The sequence below is a fragment of the Cryptotermes secundus genome, unplaced genomic scaffold (assembly GCF_002891405.2).
Source record: "Cryptotermes secundus unplaced genomic scaffold, Csec_1.0 scaffold1467, whole genome shotgun sequence".
NCBI classification, from domain to species: Eukaryota; Metazoa; Arthropoda; class Insecta; order Blattodea; family Kalotermitidae; genus Cryptotermes; species Cryptotermes secundus.
The window spans coordinates 80884-107966 of record NW_019729919.1 but is presented as its reverse complement, the minus strand read 5'-3'; the positions used below and the strand labels follow the sequence as shown (position 1 = coordinate 107966).

Sequence of the window (27083 nt, the reverse complement as noted above, 5' to 3'; positions counted from 1 at the left end):
GCGGTGTGTTTCCTGTGAGGTAATTTTTCAAATATTCTTTAAAGGAATTCTGTGCCTCAGAGGTTTAAAAGTGAGGCAGAAATTAATGAGTTATCAAAATTGGTAGTATATTAATGTGGATATCGTGATCGGTATAGTAACTGGCTATGGACTGGATGACTTGAGAAGTTGAGAGTTTTGAGTCCTGGTTGGGTCAAGAACTTTCTCTTCTCCGTATTGTCCAGACTGGCACTGGGGTCTGCTCAGCCTCCCATCCTATGGGTACTGGGGACTCTTTCCCCAGGAGTAAAGCTGCAGGGACATGAAGCTTACCACTCACCTCCGGTTAGTGCCGAGGTCAAGAAAATGTGGATTCATACATCCACTCTCCCATACATCTTCATGGTGTAGTGCATAATCAGTTAAGCACAAGAACAACTTTACCTTTTACTACATTAATGTGTATTAACTACAAATTTGCCTATAATTTTGCATGGACATGAAACTTGGTCTCTGACATTAAGAGAAGATTGTACAGGACGAATCTAAATGTCGTAGTTTCTGTTTATAGACCACGGAAACACCGACAATAATTTAGAATCACCTTATATGTAGATTGAGGATATTTGGGCTGGGATGGGAAGAACTAATAGGAGGTTGGGGAAAACTGCATAATGAGGAGCTTCATAACTTTTACTCTTCATCAGATATAGCTAGAATGATGGAAGTCAAGGATGTTGAGATTGTCAGAGAATGTAGCTTGCATGGGTAGAACAGGATTGCATGTAGGATTTTGGTAGGAAAGAAAGAGGAAGGAGACCTCCAGGAAGACCTGGACATAGGTTTGAGGATAATATAAAAATGAATCATAGAGGAATGAGATGTGTTGTGGTCTGAATTCGTGTGGTTCTGGACAGGGACCTTTGGAGCTGTGAGAGGACTCTTGCGAATTCCATAAAGGGTTGGAGTACCTGAGCGACTGGCGGCCTGTCAATAAGGACCTTTGACGGTGTTAGTTAAATCTGAATGTGTTACTTTCCGACAGGAATAAAGTTTGAAAGATCAGGACCAGTTTGAGCTTTTAGAGAAATGGGTTGCAGTGTTCACGAGAAAGAATACTTTTGGAGACACATGGTCACGGTTTTTTAAAGCAAGTCCAGGAGACAGCAATTACGAAAAAGAAATAGCACAATTCATTGTTGTTTTCATTCTACATTTAGCGCGAAGAAAGTAAATTTTGCTTTATTTTGCAGCCTTTGCCTCGTTAAAACAGATTGCTACACGGCATATTGAGCAGGTCTTTTTCTGAAAATGGGAAACTGATGTGATGCGTACTTGTGCAATTTTCGGGTTCTTGTAACATAATTTCGCTTGCATTGTGGTCACCGTAATGAAATATAATGGTGTTTTAATGCTGTAAATTCGTGTTCTGAAATATACAGTTCCGTTTCAGATACATATGAACGCATATGACGCAGCAGTGTGGAAACGAAACGAATGCATCGGAGAGGTAGGAGCGGTAGGAGATGCAGATGGGTTGGAAGGGATAACTGATCATGTCAAGTGGTTTGTGAGGTGATAAGGTGTCTGGTTTACACACATTATTAAGCAAGGAAGCAATGTAGTCGAAATTTGGCACTTTAAAGCAGGAGCTCATTCCAACAGGTAAGAGAAAAAGCACTGGCAAAATGTGATGTGTCCGCTGAATGTTTTTGAGGTTAAGATTTCGGTAGGACTTGGCTTGCTGGTGTCAGTGGGCTTTTAATTTAAGGTTATACCGAAAATTAGGTGGCGGGCGAAATAACGAAATTTAGAGATAATGCGCAATACCACAGTATGAGATTTAAGGGTCTCATGGCGGTGACTGAAGATGTTCAGATTACATGGTGTCACATGGCACCTTTCCAGAAAATACGAAATTAATTTTTCGGTGGTATTTAGAACTGGGACCCCCTGAGGTTCCTATACAATGGCTGTTATAGTAAAATTGATCGGTTTATATAAAAAGAAATTGCATTTCATCCAGACCATTTCCCTAAACCATAACTTGTGACAGAATTTAGGTTTGCTGTCAGCAAGTAATGTACTGACCTTATAACTTGCTTAATTTCAATCTTTTCAGATAAACGTGGTTGGTTAAGACTGAAGCTTAGGTTTACTTGAAAAGAGATGCTTTGCTAGCGCTGGATTAGAGCTACTGTTAGCTGAATGCATAAATACATATAGTTGCATTCTTATGATTCAGAGTTTGTCAGATGACAATAGATTGTGGAATAAGCCATAACGCGTATGAATAAACATACAACTCATACAGTGAGTGCAGGGTTATTGTAATATTATGAAATGTAGTAGGTACCTTACCTCAAATTATAAATTGTTGCTAAACATTAAATATTCATTACTATAATAAAAAAGTGTGTATTTAGATATCTTTTTAATGCAACTTTAAATTATGCCTTTTCATTCATAATGCTGATAAGACTATACAAAGTGTCCAGAAGATAATAGTGGGGTTTTCAGTAAAAGTAAATTAAAGGTATCCCTGTAACAGGCCGTGGAGGCCCATAGGGTTGTGAGATGTTGAGGTTCCCACATTTTCTAGACAGTTGGCTCATAGATGGCGGCAAGGTTGTCAGCCTTATGCCCCGGCAGCTCTTTACCCCCAAGAATATTCATAGTACTCATTTCTGTTAGTAGCTGAGTCGACCCCAGGGCTATAGTGCGGCTGGAAGAATTAGGTCAATTGAAAAAATCCACTGACCTCATCGGGACTTGAACCTGTGACCTTCCAGCTTGTAGCATAGTGCCTCAACCAACTACACTACCTCATGCCCCCTGGGGGTTTTGAGAATGTTCAGAAAAATAAGTAACAAATTCATTAAATTATTATTTCATTTTAAAGTGTGCCTTAAATAGTTCTGAACACAGTAAGTTTCCACATGTGCACAATTCTTGCCTCTGCATATGTCCAATCAATATTTCACTTCTTTCCATGCTTTCTGTAGCATATCTCTTATTACCTGCTCAGCAGCTTCTCATATTATTGCTTTCAGATTATTCAGGTCTCGAATTCATTTTGTTTGGCATTCATATTGCTACAACAGTAACACCTGAACAAGTCACATCATTAAATACATCATTCTTGAAATCCTCTTGCCCAGGTGCCTAAAGGAGTAGAATTTGTCAGCAATAAATAATCACTCTTGACATGATTAACCTATAATTAAAATATAACACACTATCGAACCAGATAAATAATCAAATTGGATATAATATGTAAATTGAAATGCAAGTTAACCTTATGAGTTAAATGCATGTTGAACACTAATAATTGATGTATGCTTGGCTAATAACAAAACACAGTGCACTTTTTCTTACATAGTAAACATGACTGGATAATGATACATATCAAAAGATTGCATGATATTAAATTTTGGGGTGGGAGAGTGCAGTGGTACAAAGCAGTAGTGCCTGGTGTGAAACTGTCTGAATGTAGGAATGTAAAGGTACAGTTTTCAGTATGATGGCTTTTATGTATTTGAAATATAGCCTGCTGATACCCTATCATTATTTTTGAGACACAGAATTTATAAACACTATGCACTGATGGGTATGACCCTGGTTATTCACAATAAAGTTTGATGAGGAAAATATATGTTTATGTTGAGGAGATAGAATCTGTATTCTCTTAAATATACTATGACATAAAATTATATTAATTTTAAGTTTTTATAGTAATGCACTTTTTAAATTATATTTAGTTACAATTGTAATAAGCTCTTGTTTTGTTTTTTTTATATTACCTATGTTAGTTAACTGGTGTGTGTTATTTTAGTTGTGTGACTTATGTAATCTATTACATGTATACATCTATAATCAAATGGACTATTTCCACATCCTAGGATTTTTGCCTGTATGGATATATGGAAAATAAAGGAAATGAATGAATTAATTAATTTTGGCACCAACTGTAATTCTGATGATTTGTTTTGTAAAGTAAATATGTTTTCACTGTTAGGCAAATGACCCCCCCCCCAATATTAAGCCATGTTTGAAAATACACAAAATTAATTGTGTTAGGTGTATCTTTTTTTTCAGGTTATGTAACAGCACTGTAAGTATCAAGGCTATAGAACATTAATGACGGGATGATTAATGAATATAGAGCAGTTGGTGGGACAAAAATTGGCAGAGGAAACTGAAGTACTGGGAGAAAACCCACCATAGCTTCACTATGTCTGCCAAGAATCTCACATGATCTCACTTGGAATTGAACCTAGAGTGCTGTGCTGGGAAGCTAGTGACCAACTGACTGAGCTGTGACACTGCACTTAGGTGATGAAACATCAGTCTTATTGCATAACATGCTCTGTTTAGCTTAGGAATCATTTGTTCATTACATTTCTTGATCCATATTTTGTGCAACATGTCCTGCTCTGTGATACAGAATTGTTCCTTAAGTTATCGATCCATATTAGCAATTCAGTGACCCTAGACATATTCTTATATCACTGCCTGATGATGCTCCTATGAGACTGAGACAGACATATAACAGGAAATAAATATTCAGTTGTAAAATATTGATTGATTATAAATCACTTTGTTGTGGCAATGGCTAACCTAACTGTATACGTTTGGGACATGGAACAGGGTGCACATTGTGAAGATATGAAGACATATTCAAATGGCCTATTACCTGTGCCTGTACCATGATTTTGTTCCAGTGTTATTTGAAGAATAACCTACAGCATGCCATACTGGATGCTCGCTGTTTATATACTACAACAGTGACAGCAGTGTTGGACTGCAATGGATTCAGTGCTAGAAGAACTGTCGGACATATCAGTGATGAAGTTGGTCAAGTGGATCAGCTGTGGTGCCATGATATTTGGTGGCATGGTTCCATACATTCCCCAGTACAGGGAAATTAAAAGGACAGAAGATGCAGAAGGATTTTCTCTTTTTGTATGTCTTACTCTTCTTGTTGCAAATACACTCAGGATTTTGTTCTGGTAAGTAATGCTTTGTGTCTTTATTTACAAGCCATTTTATTTGTGTAATATGTTCAAATGAGACTGCATTTAACCCTTTGACTGCTAGTATGTTAAGTAACTCTCAGTACCCTGTATGCTGCATTATTTTTGAATAAATCTTTTATAAATAATTTAAGTGCAAAATATGAAAATTTGTGATAAAATGTAACTAATTTTGCCTCAGACAGGGAACATGCAGCATAAGTTGCAAAAGTGTTGAATTATTCAGTATTTTTCACAGGTGAAAAGTCCATTTAAATCAGGGTTGTAAGCCATTTTTACTAGCCCTGTGAAATACTCGCATCACATGACCATGGAGCGCATGCCTCTCTGTGCAGATGCAACCTTTTACATTTCTTAATCTAGAGGGCAGAGGAATGCAGCCATTGAAATGAATGATGCTTCATTACATTCCCAATAGATGACTATGCACCTGCCTAGTTTGAATGAGATTGGTATAAAGAAACCTGAGATTTGAAATTCTAAATTTGTAATACGGGTTTTGTCGATTGAAGCAAGGATGCCATGTTTTTCAGAGATCTGCATATGTTGACCACAACAGTGTAAGGATTAATGAGTAAGGTAGTTGGTTGAGGCACTATGGTACAAGCAGGAAGTTTGTGGGTTCAAGTCCTGATGAGGTGGATTTTTCAATCGACCTAATCCTTCCAGCCGCGCTATGGCCCTGGGGTCGACTCAGCCTCTAACAGAAATGAGTACCAGGAATATTCTTGGAATATTCTTGGGGGTAAAGGGCAGCTGGCAATTGAGGCTGACAGCCTCACCTCCATCTGTGAGCCGATTGTCTAGAGAAGATGCGGGAGCCTCGATGTCTCACAACCCTATGGGCCTTCATGGCCTGTTACAGGGATAACTTTACCTTTTTTACCTGAATTTATTGATATTGATATGTGCATGCTGTCTACAGTACTCTAAAAAATATTGCACTCATGAATGATGACCAGTCCTGTGTCAGGGAAAACATTGGAAAAAATATTGTTTGAACACAGACACAGACACAAGTGAAAAGCATGTAAAAGACCTAATTAAGAAAAATGAAGTACTGGAAAGCAACCTTTACCTACTGTGGCCACAGAAATGAGCATTGAGAACATTTAACCAGGCCCAAGAACTAATGAAAATCTTTATCACAGTGAATTGAAACTAAACTCTGTTCTTATTGATACATTATAATATTAAATTCAAGAGTTGAGTCTTATATTGTGACTACTGAACTGTATACCCACAGCATGCAGAAGCTGGTAAATATATTCAGTGCTTGATTCATCCTTTAAAAGAATTTTCTTTCCAATATTTTTCACGTTGCTGAAGATCAGTTATTCTTTGTATGGAGTTTGTCTTTAACAATGGCCTTTGGACATTTCAGTGGGCTTTATGCTTTTCTGTGTGTATTTTTCTTTTACTTTCAGTTGAAAACCAGCTATCAGAGATCAGCCAAATTCTGTGGCATACGTAACAAAATTTGCTTAATATGAAGTATGCTGTCAGTTTACTGGAAGGGAGAGGATTAAATCCTTACTAATTCAGTTACAAAATGAATTCTGTTTTTCATTGGAGCTAATTTTCATTAGTTTGCACCCACAAGCATTATACACCGTTATTTTTATTCCCCTTCTTTGAAGTAGTGGAATGGTTGAAATTAAAATGTTTGCTCCATGCAGTAGCATGGTTTTGGGATGGGAAGGGTAATGAAATAACAAGACACTCTGGGAAGAAGTAATTGCCTGCTTGCCTTTGATGATAGCATAGAAAACAATGCATCTGACTATTGTCAGTGTTTTCCCTGCATTCTGCCCTAAAGTCATATGAACAGGACAACTTACAGCTTTCAGGCACACAGACAACAAGGTGATCTCATAAGCCTCCTTTTATGTTTCGAAAATGAGGGACGTAGTGTAAAAACAGCTTTCTGATCAGGAGTTTCTAAGCAGGAAGTTGAATAATTTTGATATGTGAGTTGATTTCAAGCTGGGCTTTACCACAGACTATTCTACCTACACACAGGTGAATTGAGCAGTCTTATTTGTGTTTACAAAATAATCTACCAGTGATATGAACATATTTTTATTATTTTTTTAATTGCCAGTGGGGTGGGACTAAGTCCCTTGTACTGTGGCCACTTCTGGCCTATTGTAGCAGCCCCAGATGATATGTGAGGGTGATTGTGAAGCAGTTGGTGGAATGAAGATTGGGGGAAACCGAAGTACTTGGAGGAAACCTGCCCCAGTGCCACTTTGTCCACCACAAATCCCACTTGACCAGACCCAGGATTGAACCCAGGCCGCTGCTGGGGGGGGGAAGCCAGCAACTAACATATTGTAACGTGTTTCTGGTTCTGAAGACGCCGTAGAGACCGTTAACTGGTTTATTTAACAATCTACAAGTATTGGCTACAATTAATGGTAACACTGTTACAGGTTTCACACTTTACAAACCCTACAACAAAATCTCTTAACACTGTCTTCAAGAGTCTTCAAGTATTAGTAACGCGGGAGCTATACAAGTCTCCCTGAAATACACACTCCAGATATAACTGTACTACAGCACTCACTATGTCTTGAAAGCACACAATAAGTCTTCCGCTTGCTGACTTCTTAGTTATCGCACACTCGCAGGCTGCTATGTTTCAACTCTGCGGTAGCCAATTTACAACTCGGCAGCTGCCCACATTCCAACTGACTCGTAGCTGCTGTGCAGTCCGCTTATATAGCTGTGCGCTGTTGCTAGTGTGACGTGGCGTATAGCCTAGGACGCTGTTGCTAGTGTGACGTGGCGTATAGCCTAAAGGTTGCGGGGACTCGGCTAATGTCGGCTCCGCTTGGCTCACTTCGGCTCCGCTCGTGATGTCACCGCGCGTTGCATAGCTACCAGGATGCGGGGTGATTACCCGCCTATTACGCAAGCGCTATGTTACCGCTACGTGCAGCTGGGGAGGTAGGGGTCAACATGTCACAATATTTTTAAGAATCTTTATGTATGAACATGCATACACATTATCCTCTTCTCTCTAATGACAAATAATGAAAAGTCAGTAGAAGAAAAACTAATGTATGTGCGAATTCTTGAATTTTCTTGCAGGTTTGGGAAACGATATGAAATACCTCTTCTTATTCAGAGTATTGTAATGAATATGACAATGCTTGCAATGATCCATCTTTGTATACTTGTTCGAAGCAAGAACCAAATAATTCGAGGCAGGGAGAGGCGTTTTACAGGTAAAATAATTTAGTGTTCAGTCTTCTGCTCATATAAGCATTTATTCATAACATTTTTAGAGTTCTGCTTGACCCAAGGAAGTGAAGTTTCCTTAAACAATATAATTCTGTTCACAACACAAACACTGTTCATCACAATCGCCAACTTAATTATGTAATCTCAAGACCCCAAAGAAATCTGCGTCAGCAGCAATAATTCCACGTTTCCTTGTCTTTAACTTTGTTGGCTTTGTTTTATTTATTTTGTAACAAGAAACTTCAAAGAGTAAAAATGGTTTGGGTTACTTTTGTCACTTGCATTATGATGTGATTGAAAACACATATTCAAGTCTGTTATATAATTCCAAAATGCTGCATCTTACTAGTGAAATATTTCTCAAAATTTTGTATGCATTTCATATTGCCACACCCAAGTCCTATCCATTTCATCTTTGATTTGTTTATCAAAGCAGTGAAGAGTACAAATTGTGAAGCTTCTTGTAATGTATTTTTTTCTGTTTCCTAATTGTGTCTTTTTTCTGTTGTTTTCAGATGTTTCCATATACTCTCAATCTCAGTTTTTCCTATAGAATCAGGGTCAAGTCTAACACACATGCCAGTTTTTTAAAAAAAAAAATGATCCTAATTATAAGTGTAATGTCCATAATGTCATGATTGAGTTTTGAAGTATTGCCATTTGGTAAACATGCTAGAAACATGAATGAAAATGGCAATCAAAGGAGAAACTCCTGTGGTTTCATGTCCATATACGTTGAAGTTCAACATGAGTGTTATTGTGATTTGCAATTGTCACACTGCTGACACTGTAGAGTTCTGTCCTTGAGATGTAATGCCATGTGGCTCACGTGAAATTCGGTAGACATTTCAAATATATCAACTCCATTTTCACGGTCAGAGAGTAAGCCAAACTAGAAACCAGCATGAAGCAGGAAGCAAGCAGAGCTTGCTATTCAGCCCTGAAAGTAGAGTAGGTTGATTTTTACAAGGTTATGGACCACCTCTGTGGTCTAGTGGTCAGAGTTTCTGCCCATGGATCCAGAGGTCCCAGTTTTGACTCAGTGCTACCAGATTTTCTGAGAAATAGTGGGTCTGGAACAAGGTCCACTCAGCCTCATGAGGATAATTGAGAAGGTATTTCAAGGAAATAGCGGCTCCGGTCTATAAATCCGAGATTAATGGCCATGGAGATCCATTGTGCTGACCACGTGACAGCCTCTATCTTCAAAAGTTGGTACTAACTTCGCCAACAAGCGGTGGTCGTCAGTACAGTTTGCTTGCGGGTTACAGGTCACGGAGTTTTTTTTATGCAGCATTATATCCCAGAAGATAGACGTTTTCATGAGTGTTATTTGTTGCTTTGTGCACATCTAAGTGAACTCAAAGTTACTCATGTTTCAGATCATGTGTGGTATGAGTTGGAGTTCTGTATTTCAACATCCCTTTGCAATTGTTCAAATTAGCATCCATTCTTTATCTTCCATCAAAATTGCAACACTTTTACATTCTACACTTCAACACTACATATTTCAGCCTCAAACAACCATCTTTAGGTGTCTTTATGTTACAGATATTTTACTAAAACTGTGTTAAAAACTGCTACACTGTTTTAATTCCTGTTAAAATCACAGGCTGTAGTCTTTTTAAGTAAAACGAGATAAAATCCTTTAAATTCCTGTTGCATATTATTTCACCTCACCTGGTGTGTTGTCATTTTCGTAAATGTATCAAGGTGTTCTTCTCTGCTAGTTAGACTAGTTAGACCACGAACATGAGAGGCAAACTAGTAAAGACAACACCATATGCTGTGGAGGAAGCACACACAAACCAGGAGCATATGGCAGTCAAAAACTGAAAGTAGACCACGAACATGAGGGGCAAGCTGACGAGAAAAACACCTTGATACATTTACAAAAATGACGACACCCCGGGTGAGGTCAAATAATATGCAGCAGGAATTTTAAAGGATTTTATCTCGTTTTACTTAAAAAGACTACAGCCTGTGATTTTAACAGGAATTAAAACAGTGTAGCAGTTTTTAACGCAGTCTTAGTAAAATATCTGTAACATAAAACCCCCTGAAGATGGCCGTTTGAGGCCGAAACATGTAGTGTTGAAGTGTAGAATGTAAAAGTGTTGCAATTTTGATGGAAGATAAACAGTGGACACTAATATGAATTGGAGTGTTGGTCACATGTCTGCAGAACAACGAATGGTGCTAATATTGAATTTGAATATATACAGAGGTGAACCTGTCAGAGTTTTTCCTTTGATATCTCTTTCATTCTGTTTCATTGCTGTTATAGCATGTGTAGTTATGAACTGACATCTCTTCAAAACCCAACCATGACTTTATGAGGTATTGTATATTAAATTCTACTGTTATCTTCCTTGATTCCTTCTGTTCCTGGCCATTTAAGTTGAAGAGCCCAAATTGTGAAGTTCATTGTTGTGTAATTTTATCCATTTCTTAATGACCCCAGATATTGTCCTTATAATATTATTTTGAAATGCCTTCAATCTCTAAGCTTTGCTTAAAACATGAGACCAAATTTTACACTTGTATAAAGCAGCAGGTAAAATTGTATTTTTATATATTCTAATTTTTAGGTTTTCAGAAAGGAGACCCACCTTAAATACAGAATTACTTATCAGATTCTTACTATGGGAATTTTCAACCATCTGACGACTAATTCCATATTCTGTCTGACAGCTGAAGGCGGTGAGAGTCGCCGTTTGAAAGGAGAATTGTCTAAAAGGACCTCTATGCAGTTCCATGTTGGCCACTCTTTCTGTGGTATGTGGTGTAAAAACATGCACATCATTCCCTCACCCATTGCTTCATAAAAATGTGCTTTGTATACTTGGAGCAGCCAAGGTGCATTAGTACTAATCTCAGATTCCCTCTCCTTTCTTGGCCTTTCATTTGCTCTTCTACATGGATAGCTGCCGACTTTCTCTGTGCATAGATTAGTTCTAATAGAGATGATTAGTGTAGACAGTAGGAATATAAGGGACAGTGTTCAGGGAGTTGATATAACTGGAGAAAATGGTATTAGTAATATTTTCAGGTTTTGTAGTTCATTAATATGCATTCTAGCATCATATTTGTCCAACCATAATACACAGTTCTTTTCATCAAGGTGTTCCCTCCCCCCAAATGACCAACTTTTTATTTATGCATGTTTGGCTTTTTATAGACTTGAACAAGGTTAAACTTTGTCATCTTGGTATAAATCTCCCACTGATATGTTGCTGATGGCTGGGTTTGAAATTGGCAGTAATGGAATTTATGTTGTAAATAAAATTGTGCTAGGCAACCTGAACCAGTGTATGCACTGGCACAGTTCTGCATTTCACAGATGATAAGTATTAAGTGTGAAGTTGCAGTCAGTTTTGTGGAAGGTATTTGAGGGAAAGAACCATACATTAAATTTGTACAAGTACAGTAATTAACTCTTCAGAATGGAGGAATGTGCTCTTTATGCCTTAACAAACTTTCCTGGTGCAGAGAGACTTGCTTTCTTTGCCTTTAATTGTTTTTCTGTTTCAGAGGACTTGGCTTTCCTTGCTGCAGTAATTTTCATCCTTTGTAAAAGGATCTGTTCTATTTTCTTCAACAGATTTTTTTTATCTGTACTAGAGAGTTATATTTTACATGCCCCTTACAGATTATTGTGTTTCACACAGGGACATGTTTTACATGTTCCAGTGAACATTTTATCCTTCACAGTAGGATGCATTTTGTACAGTCCAACAAATTTGTCATCTTTCATGGTTGCTTGTTCTGCATGCTCCAGCAGATTCTTAGTCTTACATGGAGGGACATGTCCTGTGTACCCCAAAATATATTTCCTTTCTCAGAGAGAGAAATATTCTGTATTCCCAGCAGACTTTTTATCTGTACTAAAAGGGACATGTTGTGCATATATGCTACAGGCTCTGCCCTGTAACACTATTATGTTTCATTGTATTTTTATTTGCACGTGAGCAAAATTTATATCAGGGAGTAGGTAAAGGTGCAGGATTATTGATTTGTTTATTGATTGAATACTAATGTCTTCACAGTTCTTGAAATATAAGCAGTCTTCTTAGCTTTCTGGTATTGTGGACCAATACCAAAAGTCATGGGATAGCGGTATGTAAATTTATTTTTAAGTGGTGCCACCATCCCTTGATGGCTTGGGAATGCCCAGAGCAGTATCAGTTGTGAGGTGTTCTCTCGTGAGTCAGGTTGAACACCGGCCAGTCTGCTCATGGCAAGCCAACGTGAATTATCAGAGTTTGAACGGGGCATGATAGTGGGTGGCAGGCAGGTGGGACATTCCATTTCTGAAGTTGTGAGGTCATTCAGCATTCCTCAATTCACGGTGTCACGTGTGTACCGGGAATACCATGTGGAAGGCATTTCCACCCACCGTGGACAGCGCAGTGGCCGACCACAGGTGCTTAATGATCGTGACTAGCGGCGTCTAACTAGAATTGTCCATGGTAACAGACAAGCGACACTGGCTGAAATCACATCCACATTCAGTGCAGGAGGTACCAGACGCATATCCAGTAGGTCAGTGTAGCGTTCTTTAACTTCCATGGGATATGGGAGCAGAGGACCTACCAGAGTGCCTCTATTAACACCACGACACCAGACACAGCGCCTCACCTGGGCTTGTGACGTCACTAATTGGACCCTGGAGGATTGGCAACATGTGGCGTGGTCCAATGAATCACAGTACCAGTTGTTTCGGGCGGATGGTAAGGTTTGGGTGTGGCGCAGACCCCATGAGGCCATGAACCCCAATTATCAGCAAGGCACTATGCAGGCTGGTGGTGGTTCCATACTGGTGTGGGGTGTGTTCATGTGGCATGAGTTGGTCCGCTCGTCCACCTAAACACGTCATTGACCAGTGACCACTACGTTACACTGCTTGGTGACCATTTGCAGCCCTTCATGGACTTCATGCAGCCCCACAATGATGGGATATTCCAGCAGGACAATGCACCATGTCATCGGGATGGAGTTGTCGAGAATTGGTTCGAGGAGCTGCACCTTCAAATACCAGGGAGCTGTGGGTGTCTATCCAGACGGCATGGCTCAACATCTCTCCAGAGGTCTTCCATCCACTTGTGGAATCGATGCCACTTTGAGTTGCTGCACTTTACCCGGCTAGAGGGGCTCCTACACGATACTAGGTACCTATCCCATGACTTTTGGCACTTCATTGTATACTATGAAGGTGATCCCACGCCAAGAGGTTAAGGGAGTAAGATTTAGTTATAGAATTATGTATCGTTATATCGTAATGTTAGCAGTTTCGTGACAGTGACATGGCCTTGTAAAAACATTTCTATTCCTGTACATAAGGCATGTCTAGTCATAAAATTCCCCTGTATATATTGTCATGTATTTGTGGATTGTTTGACTTATAGATGGGTTTTGGGTTTGCACTTGGGTGAATTGACTACTTTAACACAACTTGAAACTACAAGTAATTATAACTCTATTGCCGATTTCCACACTGCAGATCACTAGGACATGCTAAGTCTTCTCAGTCTTCACTAGTCGTATCATGGAAACAGATTTCAAAAGTAACCCTCTTACATATCGCCACTCCTTTTCAACTTTGCCCTAGAATATGCAGTTAGGAAGGTCCAGGGAAACCAGGTGGGACTGAAACGAAACGGGACACATCAGCTGTTGGTTTACGCCGATGATGTGAATCTGCTGGATGATAATGTAGATACCATAAAGAAAAACACACAAACTTTAATTGACGCAAGTAAAAAGGTTGGTCTAGAAGTAAACACAGAGAAAACTATGTATATGTTACTGTCTCGTCACCAAAATGCAGGGAAAAATCATGACATAAAGATAGGAAACAGATGTTTTGAAAATGTGGCACAGTTCAGATATTTGGGAACAACGATAACAGATCGAAACCTGATTCAGGAGGAAATTAAGAGGCGATTGAACTCAGGTAATGCTTGCTACCATTCAGTCCAGAACCTTTTGCCTTCTCGTCTGTTGTCCAAAAACATAAAAATTAGAATATACAGAACTATAATTTTGCCTGTGGTTCTGTATGGGTGTGAAACTTGGTCTCTGACATTAAGGGAGGAACATAGACTGAGGGTGTTTGAGAACAGGGTGTTGAGAATATTTGGACCAAAGAGAGATGAAGTCAGAGGAAGTTGGAGAAAACTGCATAATGAGAAGCTTCATAACTTGTACTCTTTACCAAGTATAATTAGATTGATCAAGTCAAGGAGGATGAGGTGGGCAGGTCATGTAGCACGAATGGGGGAGACAAATGCGTATAGGATATTGGTGGGAAAGCCAGAAGGAAAGAAGAGACCACAGGGAAGACCAAGGCATAAATGGGTGGACAATATTAGAATGGATCTTAGAGAGATAGGATGGGATGGTATTGATTGGATAGATCTGGCTCAGGATAGGGACCAGTGGAGGGCTCTCGTGAACACGGTGATGAACCTTCGGGTTCCATAAAATGCTGGGAAATTCTTGAGTAGCTGCAGAATTTGCGGCTCCTCCAGAAGGGCTCAGCTCCATGAGTAAGTAAGTAAGTACCCTATAACATAAGATTTTTTTTAGTATTTTTACAGTTTAATGAAACATGTTTAAACTACAGTTCAAAATGCCTTATAGAAGTATCACAATAACAGACACAATTATAATTGTAAACACGAGTGCCAAAACCTGTCATCTCAGACAGGAACAATGTCTGCTGGATATAGTGTTGTATAGATGAAGAATACAATAAATTTATTAAATACTTTGAGAAATACAATATAGCACCAGGCTATGAGCTGGACAGCTGGCTTCAATTAATTCAGTCATTCATTCTTTATTTTTCCATATATATTCATACAGGTTAACAAACCAGGATTTGGGAATAGTCCTTTTGAATACAGATACATCAACATGCATATACAAAATTGCACAAGTCAATAAAACAAAGACACTTACATCGATCTATAAATATAGATAATATTATAGGGCAAAAGAATTTAATAAGATTTCATTTAATAGACATACTTAAAAAATAACCTACTATAAAACTTGTATTTACACCATTTCATATAAAATACCCATATTAACTAAAACAAATACAGTAAAAATTTCACACCTATGACCCATTATGTATATCAGCATCATATTTAACTCCATAAATCCATACAGTATATACTTTAACACATTTGAAACTGTTAAAATTCTAATTTCTATATTCAAATTTATTATTTATTCATTTATTTCATTTCTGTTACTCCAGGCTGGTAAAACCATAGGATATAGAGGAAGTCAAGGAACATGCAGTCACAAAAAGATTCTATCAAAAATAAATATAAGATTAACAAGCAAATATAAATATTACAAGGTAACAATTTAAAGGATTATAAATATAGCTGATATTTTGAATTAATAAACGGATTAAACAATTCATATTATCTAACTTTGTACATAAAAAGTTATCCACTATATAAAATGAAATGAAATTTTAATACCATATTAGCACATCTATTACCGCACTCAAGTCATGGAGAGTTCAATCATTTTATGAAAATGTGCTAATTAATAGAGGTGCAACCACTAAATTACTTGAGCATAAAATACTACCAGTTTGTAATTAACAGTCATAGAACAAGAAAAAGATAAATAAATGACCATAAGATATAACGTTATTTATGCTGTCTAGGTGGCTATCTAGTTTTATACTTAAAAAAACTCATCAACCGTATAAAAAGAATGCTCATATAAATATTTTTTTAATGCTCTCTTAAAACTTTTAATGTCACATGCCAATACCTTAATATTATCTGGTAGATGATTATAAATCTTGACACCTGCATAAGCAGGACTTTTATGAAACATTGTTAGATGGGTCATTTGTTGGAACAAATTGGAATTATTCCTAGTATTGAAACTATGAATCTCATAATTTTGTCTGAACCAAGTTTTATTTGCAATCACAAAGAGAGCCAAGGAGAATATGTACTGTGAGGCCAGAGGTAATATATTTAATATTTTAAAGAATTTTCTGCAGGAATCCCTAGGTCTAGCCTTCATTAGTATTCTAACCATTCGCTTTTGAAGTTTAAAAATAATTGAGCTATGTGAAGAGGTTCCCCAAAACATCAATCTGTATGACATAACTGAATGAAAATACGCATGATAAATCATCTTAAGGGAGTTCAGTGATACAAAAGGTCTAATTACTCTTGCACCATAACAAGATTTAGTGAGTTTAACAGCCAAATTTTCAATATGAGACTTCCAAGACATATTATTATGTAATACTAACCCCAAAAACTTTAAGTCAGTAGTGTAGGGAATAATTTTATTGTTGTATGTGACTTGAGTTTCAAAGTTGTTTACATGTTTAAGGCTGAATTTCATACAATAAATTTTATCCACATTTAGCAAGAGTAAATTTGCCTTAAACCACTTCGCCACACTATTAAAGACTGATTTCAGGTTACTGCCAGTACTGTATTGTTTGGATTACTGACGATTACACTAATATCGTCAGCAAATAAAATTGTTTGGGGATTTGCATTGGCATTCATATTTTTAGTAAATATGGGTAGGTCATTAATGTATAGTAAAAACAGTAAAGGTCCCAGAATGGACCCCTGAGGAACACCCTGTTTGACCAGACCCCAGTCAGATTCACTTTTATCATCAGATCCATTTCTAACTTCCACCTTCTGATACCGATATTGGAGATACGATTTTATTAACATATATACATTATCAGTTATACCATAGAACTCAAGTTTATATAGAAGCACTTCATGGTTTATATAATCGAACACTTTCTCCAAATCAAAAAAAAAAATCCGCCTTCTTTATTTTTATTATTGATGGCTGTTAATATATTATTTAATAGAGTATATGAAGCAGTTTTGGTGGAAAGGTTAGGACGAAATCCAAATTGTTCACTAGCCAAGATATCATTAGCACAGATATGTGTTAATAATCGTCTAAAGATAATTTTTTGAAACACCTTGGAAAATGATGTCAACAAGGAGATTGGTCTATAATTAGAACAATCATCTCTATTTCCCTTCTTATATAGAGGGCTAACAGAATATTTCATGAGTAAGGAAAATTTACCATCTGACACTGCCTTATTTAATATACAACATACCGGGGAAATTTTTAGTATCCTCAATGAAATCTCATCATATCCAGAAGAGTTTTTGGAAGGTAAGAAAGAGATAACTTTTTCACTTTCCTTCGTTGTTATGTTATTGAAGATGATTTTAGGAAAAGGGCCCTTAGCAGTCAGGTTCACATAATATTTGTATTTGTTATTCGAATCAGTATCAGAGGTAAATTGGCTAGAAATTTTTTGAGTAATATTATCAGCAACGTTTAAAAAATAATTATTAAAATTACTTGAGTTGATTTGGACTGTATTGCAGATTTTACCCTTTGAACAATCTTTACCCAGTTCTGCCCTTATAATGTTCCAAGTGGTTTTGGCAACATTATTAGAGTTGGTAATTTTGTCCTCATTGCTAAGTCTTTTTGCCTCATTTATTACCTTAGTTAAAATCTTGCAGTATGATTTATAATACTGCTTTAGATTTTTATTGTCATGAAATTTTGCCAAAAGATATAATTCTCTTTTCCTTCTGCAGGAAGTTTTTATTCCAGTGGTTAACCATTGTTTGGAGGAAAAATGTTCATAAATTTTCTTTCTGGGAAAACAAGCATTAAAAATCTGCAAATATACATTTACAAAATTATTAAACATACTATCTATATTATTGTCCTCAGCATTAAAAACGGTTTCCCAAGTCTCAAAACTTAAACTTAGTTTGAAATCATCAAGGGAACAGTTGTTAAATGTCCGGATAATTTTGAAATTAAGGTTTGTCCTTTCCTTACTGATCTCTTTTTGATGTACAAACAGTACTTGACCGTCATGGTCAGATAGACCATTAAATACTGGAGAGATCAAATAGTTTTCAGACTTAGTTATATGTGTAAAGATATTATCAATCAATGTTTGAGTTGTGGTGCAAATCCTGGTTGGAAAGTAAACCACGCTACTTAAGTTAAAAGACTGCAGTATGTAATTTAATTGTTGCTTCATTATATTATCTTCTAGATAATTTATATTAAAGTCACCATAGACTATCATTAATAAATTCGGTTTATAAATTTTGTTGATGACAGCTTCTAACTGGGTAATGAATAATGAAAAATTACTAGACAGGGACCTATATATGGCTAGAATACAGAATGTACTAGATAAAAATTTACATTTAACAGCGCACACCTCCATGGCTTTGTCTATACATAGTTCATTAATGCTGACAGGTTCATAATCCAGTGAGTTGTGTAAATATATACATTTTTTTTTCTGTGGCACTACAGCCTCAATTTGGGCCTAGGCCTACCTCCATGAAACTCTCCATTTCACTTCGGTTTACTAGATCTTACACATTCGATAGGACTCCTTGGGCGAGTGATCAGCTCGTCGCAAGGCCTCTACTTGTAGACAAACACAGAAAAACGCACACAAGCATCTATGCCCTGAGTGGGATTCGAACCCATGATCCCGGCTTCCGAGCGAGCGAAGACAATGCATGCCTTAGACCGCTCGGCTACCGTGACCGGCAAATATATACATACTCCTCCCTTAATAAAAGACTTTCTACAATAACTAGTTCCTAGGTTGTAATTGGCTATGGTCACATTTTCAATTTGTGAATAATTTAGATGATGTTCTGTGAAACAAAGCACTTGCGGAAGTTCAGGATATAGATGAGCATAAATTTCACTAGTCTTATTTGCAAGGCCACAAATGTTTTGGTGATAAATTGAGAAGCCCTTTTTCTTTAAGACTTCAGTATGGTTGTTACACTGTTTTTCTTCTACCATCAAAAATCATCATATCTATCTAGTGGAAATTTTCTTTGCCTACTTGATTTACATTGTGGCTTGAGAGTTTGCGGTTTACTTATTTCTAACATAACATTATCAACAATACAATCTTTTATGCCAAAAAAATTCTTAATCTCATTATCATGGTCATTACTGATTGCCTTCCAAGGCAAATGGATTGGTTTTGCATCTCTANTAACAGCGCACACCTCCATGGCTTTGTCTATACATAGTTCATTAATGCTGATAGGTTCGTAATCCAGTGAGTTGTGTAAATATATACATTTTTTTTTCTGTGGCACTACAGCCTCAATTTGGGCCTAGGCCTACCTCCATGAAACTCTCCATTTCACTTCGGTTTACTAGATCTTACACATTCGATAGGACTCCTTGGGCGAGTGATCAGCTCGTCGCAAGGCCTCTACTTGTAGACAAACACAGAAAAACGCACACAAGCATCTATGCCCTGAGTGGGATTCGAACCCATGATCCCGGCTTCCGAGCGAGCGAAGACAATGCATGCCTTAGACCGCTCGGCTACCGTGACCGGCAAATATATACATACTCCTCCCTTAATAAAAGACTTTCTACAATAACTAGTTCCTAGGTTGTAATTGGCTATGGTCACATTTTCAATTTGTGAATAATTTAGATGATGTTCTGTGAAACAAAGCACTTGCGGAAGTTCAGGATATAGATGAGCATAAATTTCACTAGTCTTATTTGCAAGGCCACAAATGTTTTGGTGATAAATTGAGAAGCCCTTTTTCTTTAAGACTTCAGTATGGTTGTTACACTGTTTTTCTTCTACCATCAAAAATCATCATATCTATCTAGTGGAAATTTTCTTTGCCTACTTGATTTACATTGTGGCTTGAGAGTTTGCGGTTTACTTATTTCTAACATAACATTATCAACAATACAATCTTTTATGCCAAAAAAATTCTTAATCTCATTATCATGGTCATTACTGATTGCCTTCCAAGGCAAATGGATTGGTTTTGCATCTCTATAAAAGATTTTAGTACAAATTAAGGCAATATTCCTAACCAGTACGTTATTCCCAATTTTATTAAGATGGAGTCCATGCCTTGTAAAGAGAGCTCTATTTAAGTCATGGTGTAATAAAGTAACATGCTTAAAACCTTTGGTACGTTTCACTAATTTCCTATTAAAACTTTTATCTCATCATTTACACATGACCAATTTTCCAGGTCATACCTATGTGGAATATTCAACAGAACAATATTTGTATGAAAATTAGTTTTGATAAAATTCAGTATATTTCANATATAGATGAGCATAAATTTCACTAGTCTTATTTGCAAGGCCACAAATGTTTTGGTGATAAATTGAGAAGCCCTTTTTCTTTAAGACTTCAGTATGGTTGTTACACTGTTTTTCTTCTACCATCAAAAATCATCATATCTATCTAGTGGAAATTTTCTTTGCCTACTTGATTTACATTTGATCTTATCTACACAGTCTCTAATATGGCTATCACCAGTGAATAAAATTAAATGTTTGGTCTTATCAACTAAAAGATTTTGCTCTAGACTTGCGTTTTTGTTTAAAATTTGCATGTCTGTATCACTGTCACCACTATTAACTGCAGACAAATTTCTTTCTGAAAACTTTGAATAAGTACTGCAAGGGACACAACCATTCACTATCACAGGGATATGAAATTTGGCAACAGGTCTTCTGCTTTCTTGTATCTATTAGTCCTTGGCGAAATAGGTTCCCTTGCAGTTGAATCTTGGTTCGTTGCATTAGATTTGTGACTTCTCATCTTACTCTTCTCGATTTGCCTAGGCTGATCCTTTTCTAGGTTATGTAAGACTCGAAAACTATTTGTAGTTCTTATCATTGTTTCTGTGNCTCTGTGCTGACGCCTCCCCCCATTGGGACGATTCACCAAGAAGGAGCCTGAATAATATTTTACTTGAACGTTTTTTAATTTTTTAACTTTAAATTTTAACGTTGACGACTCGGTTTTGAGGGTGGTCCTTTAGATGCAAGTGCTATACCTGCATTCAAGATACTGGGAAGTGTTGTGCTTTACACTCCGTTATATGTAATAGTTTCCACGAATAATTACATATTGTGAATGTTGAGCTGTGCCAGTGTTTTCATGGTTTGTTATAAGTGCCTCTGAAGATGGTTCCTTGGAACCGAAACATGTAAGGCAGATGAGATAAGTGATCAAAATATACATTGTTGCACTTGACGGAAAATCTATTGACAATTAGTGATTGTTTCTGTGATTTTACTTGCGCTAACAGAATACTTCTCTTGTGAATGCACAGGTATATACGTCCAATTTTCAACACTTGGCGATAGTTGGAAAACTTCTTAATTGCTACGTGCATTTGTGACTAATCTATCCATTAATGTGTCAGTTTTTTGGTCTTCCTTCAGGACTAAGAGATTTTTCTCTTCTCTGCAGCATCCATTCCAGTTTTGGGGTACTGGGGGCTCTTCCTGGGGATAAAGCAGTTGGGGGCATGAAGCTGGCCACGCACCTCCATCTGGTGCTGAGGTTAGCAGTGGAGCTATACATCCACTTCCCCATATGTATTCATGGCATGACAATTAATTAAGCACATGGACAACTTTACCTTTACATTAACTTGGGGAAGTACACACTACACATTTGTCCAGCAAATCAACAGAATATTTCAGAAAAGGATATAAAATAAACTTATGTATGTACCTTGCCCTGTTGTACCTAATGATACAGAGGTATCGTTAGGTACAACACTTCAATCCAGTCTTTGGCTTGAACTTTGGTCTGATTGTATCCTATACCTTTCCTTTTCATGTTCTGAATACCCTCCTCCAAGGTTTGTCTGGGTCTCACTTTTGGTCATTATCCTTCATATCTTGCCTCCCATACTGCATAGAACATAATAAGAGAGCAATGTGATGTACATACAATATATGGAACTCTCCATGCAAGTGACTCTGTTAGTAGTGTGAATTTATTGCTCACGTTCTTCTCTTGTGTTTTTCATGCTCATTGCAGGAAAGCATGATTTGATTTATCCTTGCTATGTACATTTGCGCTGATCGCAACACATCTCCCACGTATCTTTTCAACAGTATGTATTGTATTCTCAAACATCTTCCAGGACAGATTAATATTTAACATTTGCTCCTCCCTTGCATATGAAGAAAATATGTTCTAGTGTTTCCTGCATGTGCACTTTACACATGTACTGCATCACATTCAGATTTCTAATTGTGACTAATACTTCTACAAAGGGCTTCAAAAATATAATGTATAACTTCTAGCCAGGATACAAAATGCTCTTATCTGTAGTATTGAAGTGTGATTTAAATACATTTCTGTGTAGCCAAATTTTAAAATTCACCACCAACTGTTTAGATTTGGGAACAAAAATAATGCATACTTTCATTTTCTTTCTGCACCTCACACATGATAATACAGTAAGACTTTTTCTTGCAAGAGACTTAAAGCTTACACAATTAATACAGAAACTTTATAATTTAATTCTGTCATGGTCTTGTACTCTATCAAGTATGTTTTTTTTTTTTTTTTGTTAAATAATACCACTTAAGCCACTGCTGGAATCCTGTGTAGAAGTACTGGGTTGTTTTACCAGTAATACAGGAAGACTTGTGCTTAGAAGTTACCCAGTTTGAATCTTGGGACAGATTACTAGCTTTCCTTCTGAGATTTTTCATAATTTTGCTCAGTCTCTCCAGACATATTTGCTACCATTCAAACAGGACATTACTGCCTTCTTCCAAACCTTTATCTATTAACCATGCATAAGATGTTCTGTATCACATACCCACACTAAGAAATATATTGAACAAGCAATGGTTTCGCAGTTTTGTATGCATTGACTAATATGATTGGTTTATATTTGAGATCATGAAATTGATGGTCATCTTCTGTGTGATTCACTGTTGATCGATTCATATCCCTGAACACATTTTTACATTTCTGAGACTGAACAGGTTGGCTTAAACAGTGATACCGATGTGTATTCTCAAGGTGTCTGGTCCAGATCTCAGACAGACACTGCCTATCCTAAGGTTTTTATTGTTTTTATCAGATCCTCCATGGAAATGCTAGAATAGTACTTTAAATTAAGTCAGATTCCTTCCATATCCATTCTAGTTCATTATTCTTCATCATTCATACATTCAGTACTATATAATCTTGAGTTACAGGGCCAGAAAATAAAGTGGGGTGTACAAAAAATGCATCTCTCAGATACTTAATATTGAGATAAACAGCTGTCTTAAAAATGCTCTTGTTCATGTCATAGATGAGTGAGTGTTTCATCTAAAGAAACAGAAGCTTGTTTTTTCACTTTATTGTTTTTGGTCAGATAATATATCCATAATAGATGTGTTGCTTCACTTTGATATGATAGAAGTGTACTGAAATTAATTTGTGAATCAAATGGTGGGGTTATTATGTCCTACTCCTTTGTCATAATTCACACATCATCAAAATTAGCATTCAAACCAAACTCCCTCAGCTGACACTCAGCCAAGATCAGGATGTTTCCTGATATTTTCAACTGGACAGGGTGGTCTAGAGGTCATGCTGTAGACTGGTATTGAGGAGGTGTTTGTTTTTCAATCCTGGCTGGGACAGTGGCTGTCCTGACTGAGGTTTTTGTCATTTTCCTCAGCTGCTCCAAGCAAATGTTGGGATAATACTCTAATAAGGCCACAACTATTTTCTTCCAAATCCTTTCCTAGTCATTGTTCATCAACCATCCTGCCATCTGATTTTATATAGTTTCTGATATTGAAAGCATTGTTAAATAACCCTCAAAAGAACGAAAGTAAACCTTTTGTTATTAAGTTGCCCGGTGAACAAACTTTTAAGCTACTTTTTTTTTTTTTTTTTTTCGGTTTTGTTCGTCACATTATTTACATACCCTCTAGAACTGAGACATTGAACATGTCATTAAGATATGAATTCTAGCATAGATTTTGTAAAGTGGTAATCATATTTGTAGTACAGTTGTTTATGTTAAAATGTAGAGGTTTCCACCAGACATATTTATGCAGTACTTATATTATCACTATTAGCAACAAGAAGAGGCTGGTTTGTAGGATTGTCAGAGGTCACAAAGTAGTAGTATTTGCAGACTTATAAATTTGCAGTATTCATATGAGGGGTGAGCCATAAAAGCAGGCCTCGTACTGTGACCTTCAGTGATCTATTGTGCTTCCCCTTTGGATTAACCCTTTATTAATCCTACACTTCGAATGAAATGTAGGACTTTATTTATGAGGGCATCATAAAAGTCACTTGGTTCCATGAAGAATTGACCCAGGTAGCAATATCTTAGGTACACTATAGCCTCACAATCACATAAGATGTGTGTGGCTGATTCATCTTGTAGGCACCTTTCACAAGTTGGGTTGTCTGTCCATAAATTTGGAGTTGAGGCTGTTCTTGTAAATAGATGGGTAATGATATTGTAGGGATTTAATGGTTAAGCTATTAAGCTTTTAATTCACAGTGGTTACTATATACCATCTACTTTAACATCAAAATGTGCTCTGTACTGCAATAGCATATTGTATTTCATATGATTCTGAGAGTAAACAGCAGTTATTTCTCTGGACTGCATAAATCTCTTGGCCCTCACAGTGGAGACTCAGCATGTTTCGTCTGAGATAGAACCGCAGTTTTTAAATATTATTCGGAATAAACTCTTGCTTCATTGTATTTTTTTTTTTTGCAGATTTTGACAGGCGATACTTTTGGGCATGGACAGATTTTATGTCATATGTGGATTTTATGCTGTTGTTCACAATCATTTGTTCCATACTGATGTATCTGTTTATTGACCATATACCATTTGTGGAGCTGGTTGGCTTTCTAGCGGTTTTCACTGAAGCTCTCTTGGGTGTACCCCAAATGCTGTGTAATTACCAGAATAAATCCACAGAAGGAATGAGGTGAGAAATGTATTAGGAGAAGTAATTCCATTATTGTGTGTAGTAGGATGAATGCTAGGGACAAACATATTTATTATCTTTACAAGAAAGTTAAGGAAATTCCTGTCCTTCAGGTAGGAAATTGTTTACAAAACATCAGTCAGTTTACTATCACTATGTTTCTTCCGTGATTTAGTGACAGTTTTTCAAATGCATGCGTTATACAGAGCCAGTAGCAATGTGATGATGAATGTTGATTTGGGAAGGAAGTGAGCATGGCCTATTTTAAGGTTCTATCCTTGGATCTTTTGAGTTGAGGAAGGTATATGTAAACCATAATTGGAGCACTAGAGTTCAAACCCAGGACCTTCTAGGTGTGAAGCAACAGTGTTAGCTAACCCTGCTATCCTGTGACATTTATTATTTTACTACTCTTTTGTATACCTGTGAAGTATGATGTCTTATACTGAAGAAATAACATAATTTACAAGTTTCAGAAATATATTTGTACCTTAGAGAGATGAAGTATGTGCAGAATGGTTGTATTACATAATCAGGAATTTTGTGACTTATGTAGGTCACAGAGTATTTTAGTAATCAAATGTAAGAGGTTACTTTGTTGAGGAAAAATTATGTAATTTTTATTTGATTGAAATTTAGAATTTCTTTGACTTTCAAATATTTTCAAAAGATTTATTATTAATTCTTGTGTTTTTGGATTTTTGTGCATTTATCTTTAGACTGTTATATTTCCATGCTGTTTATTGTTTTAATTAGTGTGCCTTTGCTAAAAACATGTATGCTGGTGTTCTCATGCTTGATTTTATCCACAGAGTTGATGCATACAGTGCACTAGTAGATGTAAACTTTTGACAAGTTTACCAATACAAATTCTTTGTATGCTGGTGCATATTGGCTGAAAGAAACAACTGGTTTTAAGTGTGTGTACATGAGGAGGGCTAATCATGGTAGCTGAGTGGTCTAAGGCATGGACTGTCTTTGCTCACTCAGAAGCTGGGATCATGGGTTCGAATCCCACACAAGACATGGATGTTTTGTATGTGTGTGTGTGTGTTTATTCTGTGTTTTTGTTGCCCTGTGTTTAGGCAGAGGCCTAGCGCCGAGCCCATCACACATCCAAGGAATCCTACCATCTGTAAAATGATCATGAAACTGAAAATCGGAGGCCAGGGCCAAAGGGGACTGTAGAGCCAGGAAAAAAAAAAACCCAAGGAGAGAAACACTTCTTCCTGTATCTTCACCAGTCATTACAAGAGGGAGATGAAATATGAATCAATATAAAGTGGCCATCCATTCAGTTGTATTCCAAGCCTTACTTAGGGTGTATCTCATATTCTCCCCGCTTATTTCTTTGTGATGTGTATCATCTCATACCAGCCTTGATGATGAAAGCACGTGCTGCTATAATCCAGATTTTTATTTAGCTGTGTTGGGAGTTACAGCCTGAGAAGATTTACTAAATTATATTTATCCTAAAGTTTCAGGTCTTATATTTCAAAACATTCTTCCAATCATATAATAGTTCTACAAAGGTAATTATATGTTCTTGATTGCAGTTTGAAAATGGTGGTAATGTGGGCTATGGGCGACACATTCAAAACGGGTTACTTCCTAATTCGGGAAGCTCCAGCACAATTTTGGCTGTGTGGAGGTCTACAAGTTTGTATAGATGCCTTCATATTATGCCAGGTTTACTGGTACAGGAACAATCCTGGTGTTCGAAGCAAGAAACAAGACACACCTGACTAGCCTTCTTTAAGTCTTTCACAAAGCAAATATTTTTTTATAACTTTTCATACTTTCTTCCATTGGTGCTGACATACTGCTAAATCTCCATAAATATTTTCCTTGTATTTTAACTGTGTAGAATAAAGTTTCTTTACTAATTTATTTGACACTTAAAATATGAAAATAAATAGTGTTTTAATTTAAATTAATGGTGCATTACAGTGACCATTTTCA

At 36.9% G+C, this 27083-nt stretch overlaps 1 protein-coding gene across 2 annotated transcripts; it reads left to right on the top strand.

The window, feature by feature from the left end:
* The first annotated feature begins 967 nt into the window (after window positions 1–967).
* On the top strand, window positions 968–27054 carry LOC111865877 (solute carrier family 66 member 2). Of its 2 annotated transcripts, XM_033752023.1 has the most exons (6): window positions 968–1644; window positions 4704–4991; window positions 8112–8248; window positions 10959–11042; window positions 24905–25121; window positions 26678–27054. In XM_033752023.1, exons 2-6 carry the CDS (start codon window positions 4789–4791, stop codon window positions 26868–26870), a joined length of 834 nt encoding a protein of 277 aa, XP_033607914.1. In that variant the 5' UTR covers window positions 968–1644; window positions 4704–4788; the 3' UTR covers window positions 26871–27054. The 2 variants fall into 2 exon arrangements, with proteins under 2 accessions (XP_033607914.1, XP_023710062.1); XM_023854294.2 differs by lacking the exon at window positions 10959–11042 and having other exon boundaries at window positions 970–1644.
* Window positions 27055–27083: the final 29 nt, after the last annotated feature.

Bases quoted from the DNA above. Each gene is read 5' to 3' on its own strand.
- LOC111865877 (XM_033752023.1), top strand. From the start codon at position 4,789: ATGGATTCAGTGCTAGAAGAACTGTCGGACATATCAGTGATGAAGTTG. The intron at 4,992-8,111 runs GTAAGTAATGCT...ATTTTCTTGCAG, and splicing joins ACACTCAGGATTTTGTTCTG to GTTTGGGAAACGATATGAAA. The intron at 25,122-26,677 runs GTGAGAAATGTA...TCTTGATTGCAG, and splicing joins AAATCCACAGAAGGAATGAG to TTTGAAAATGGTGGTAATGT.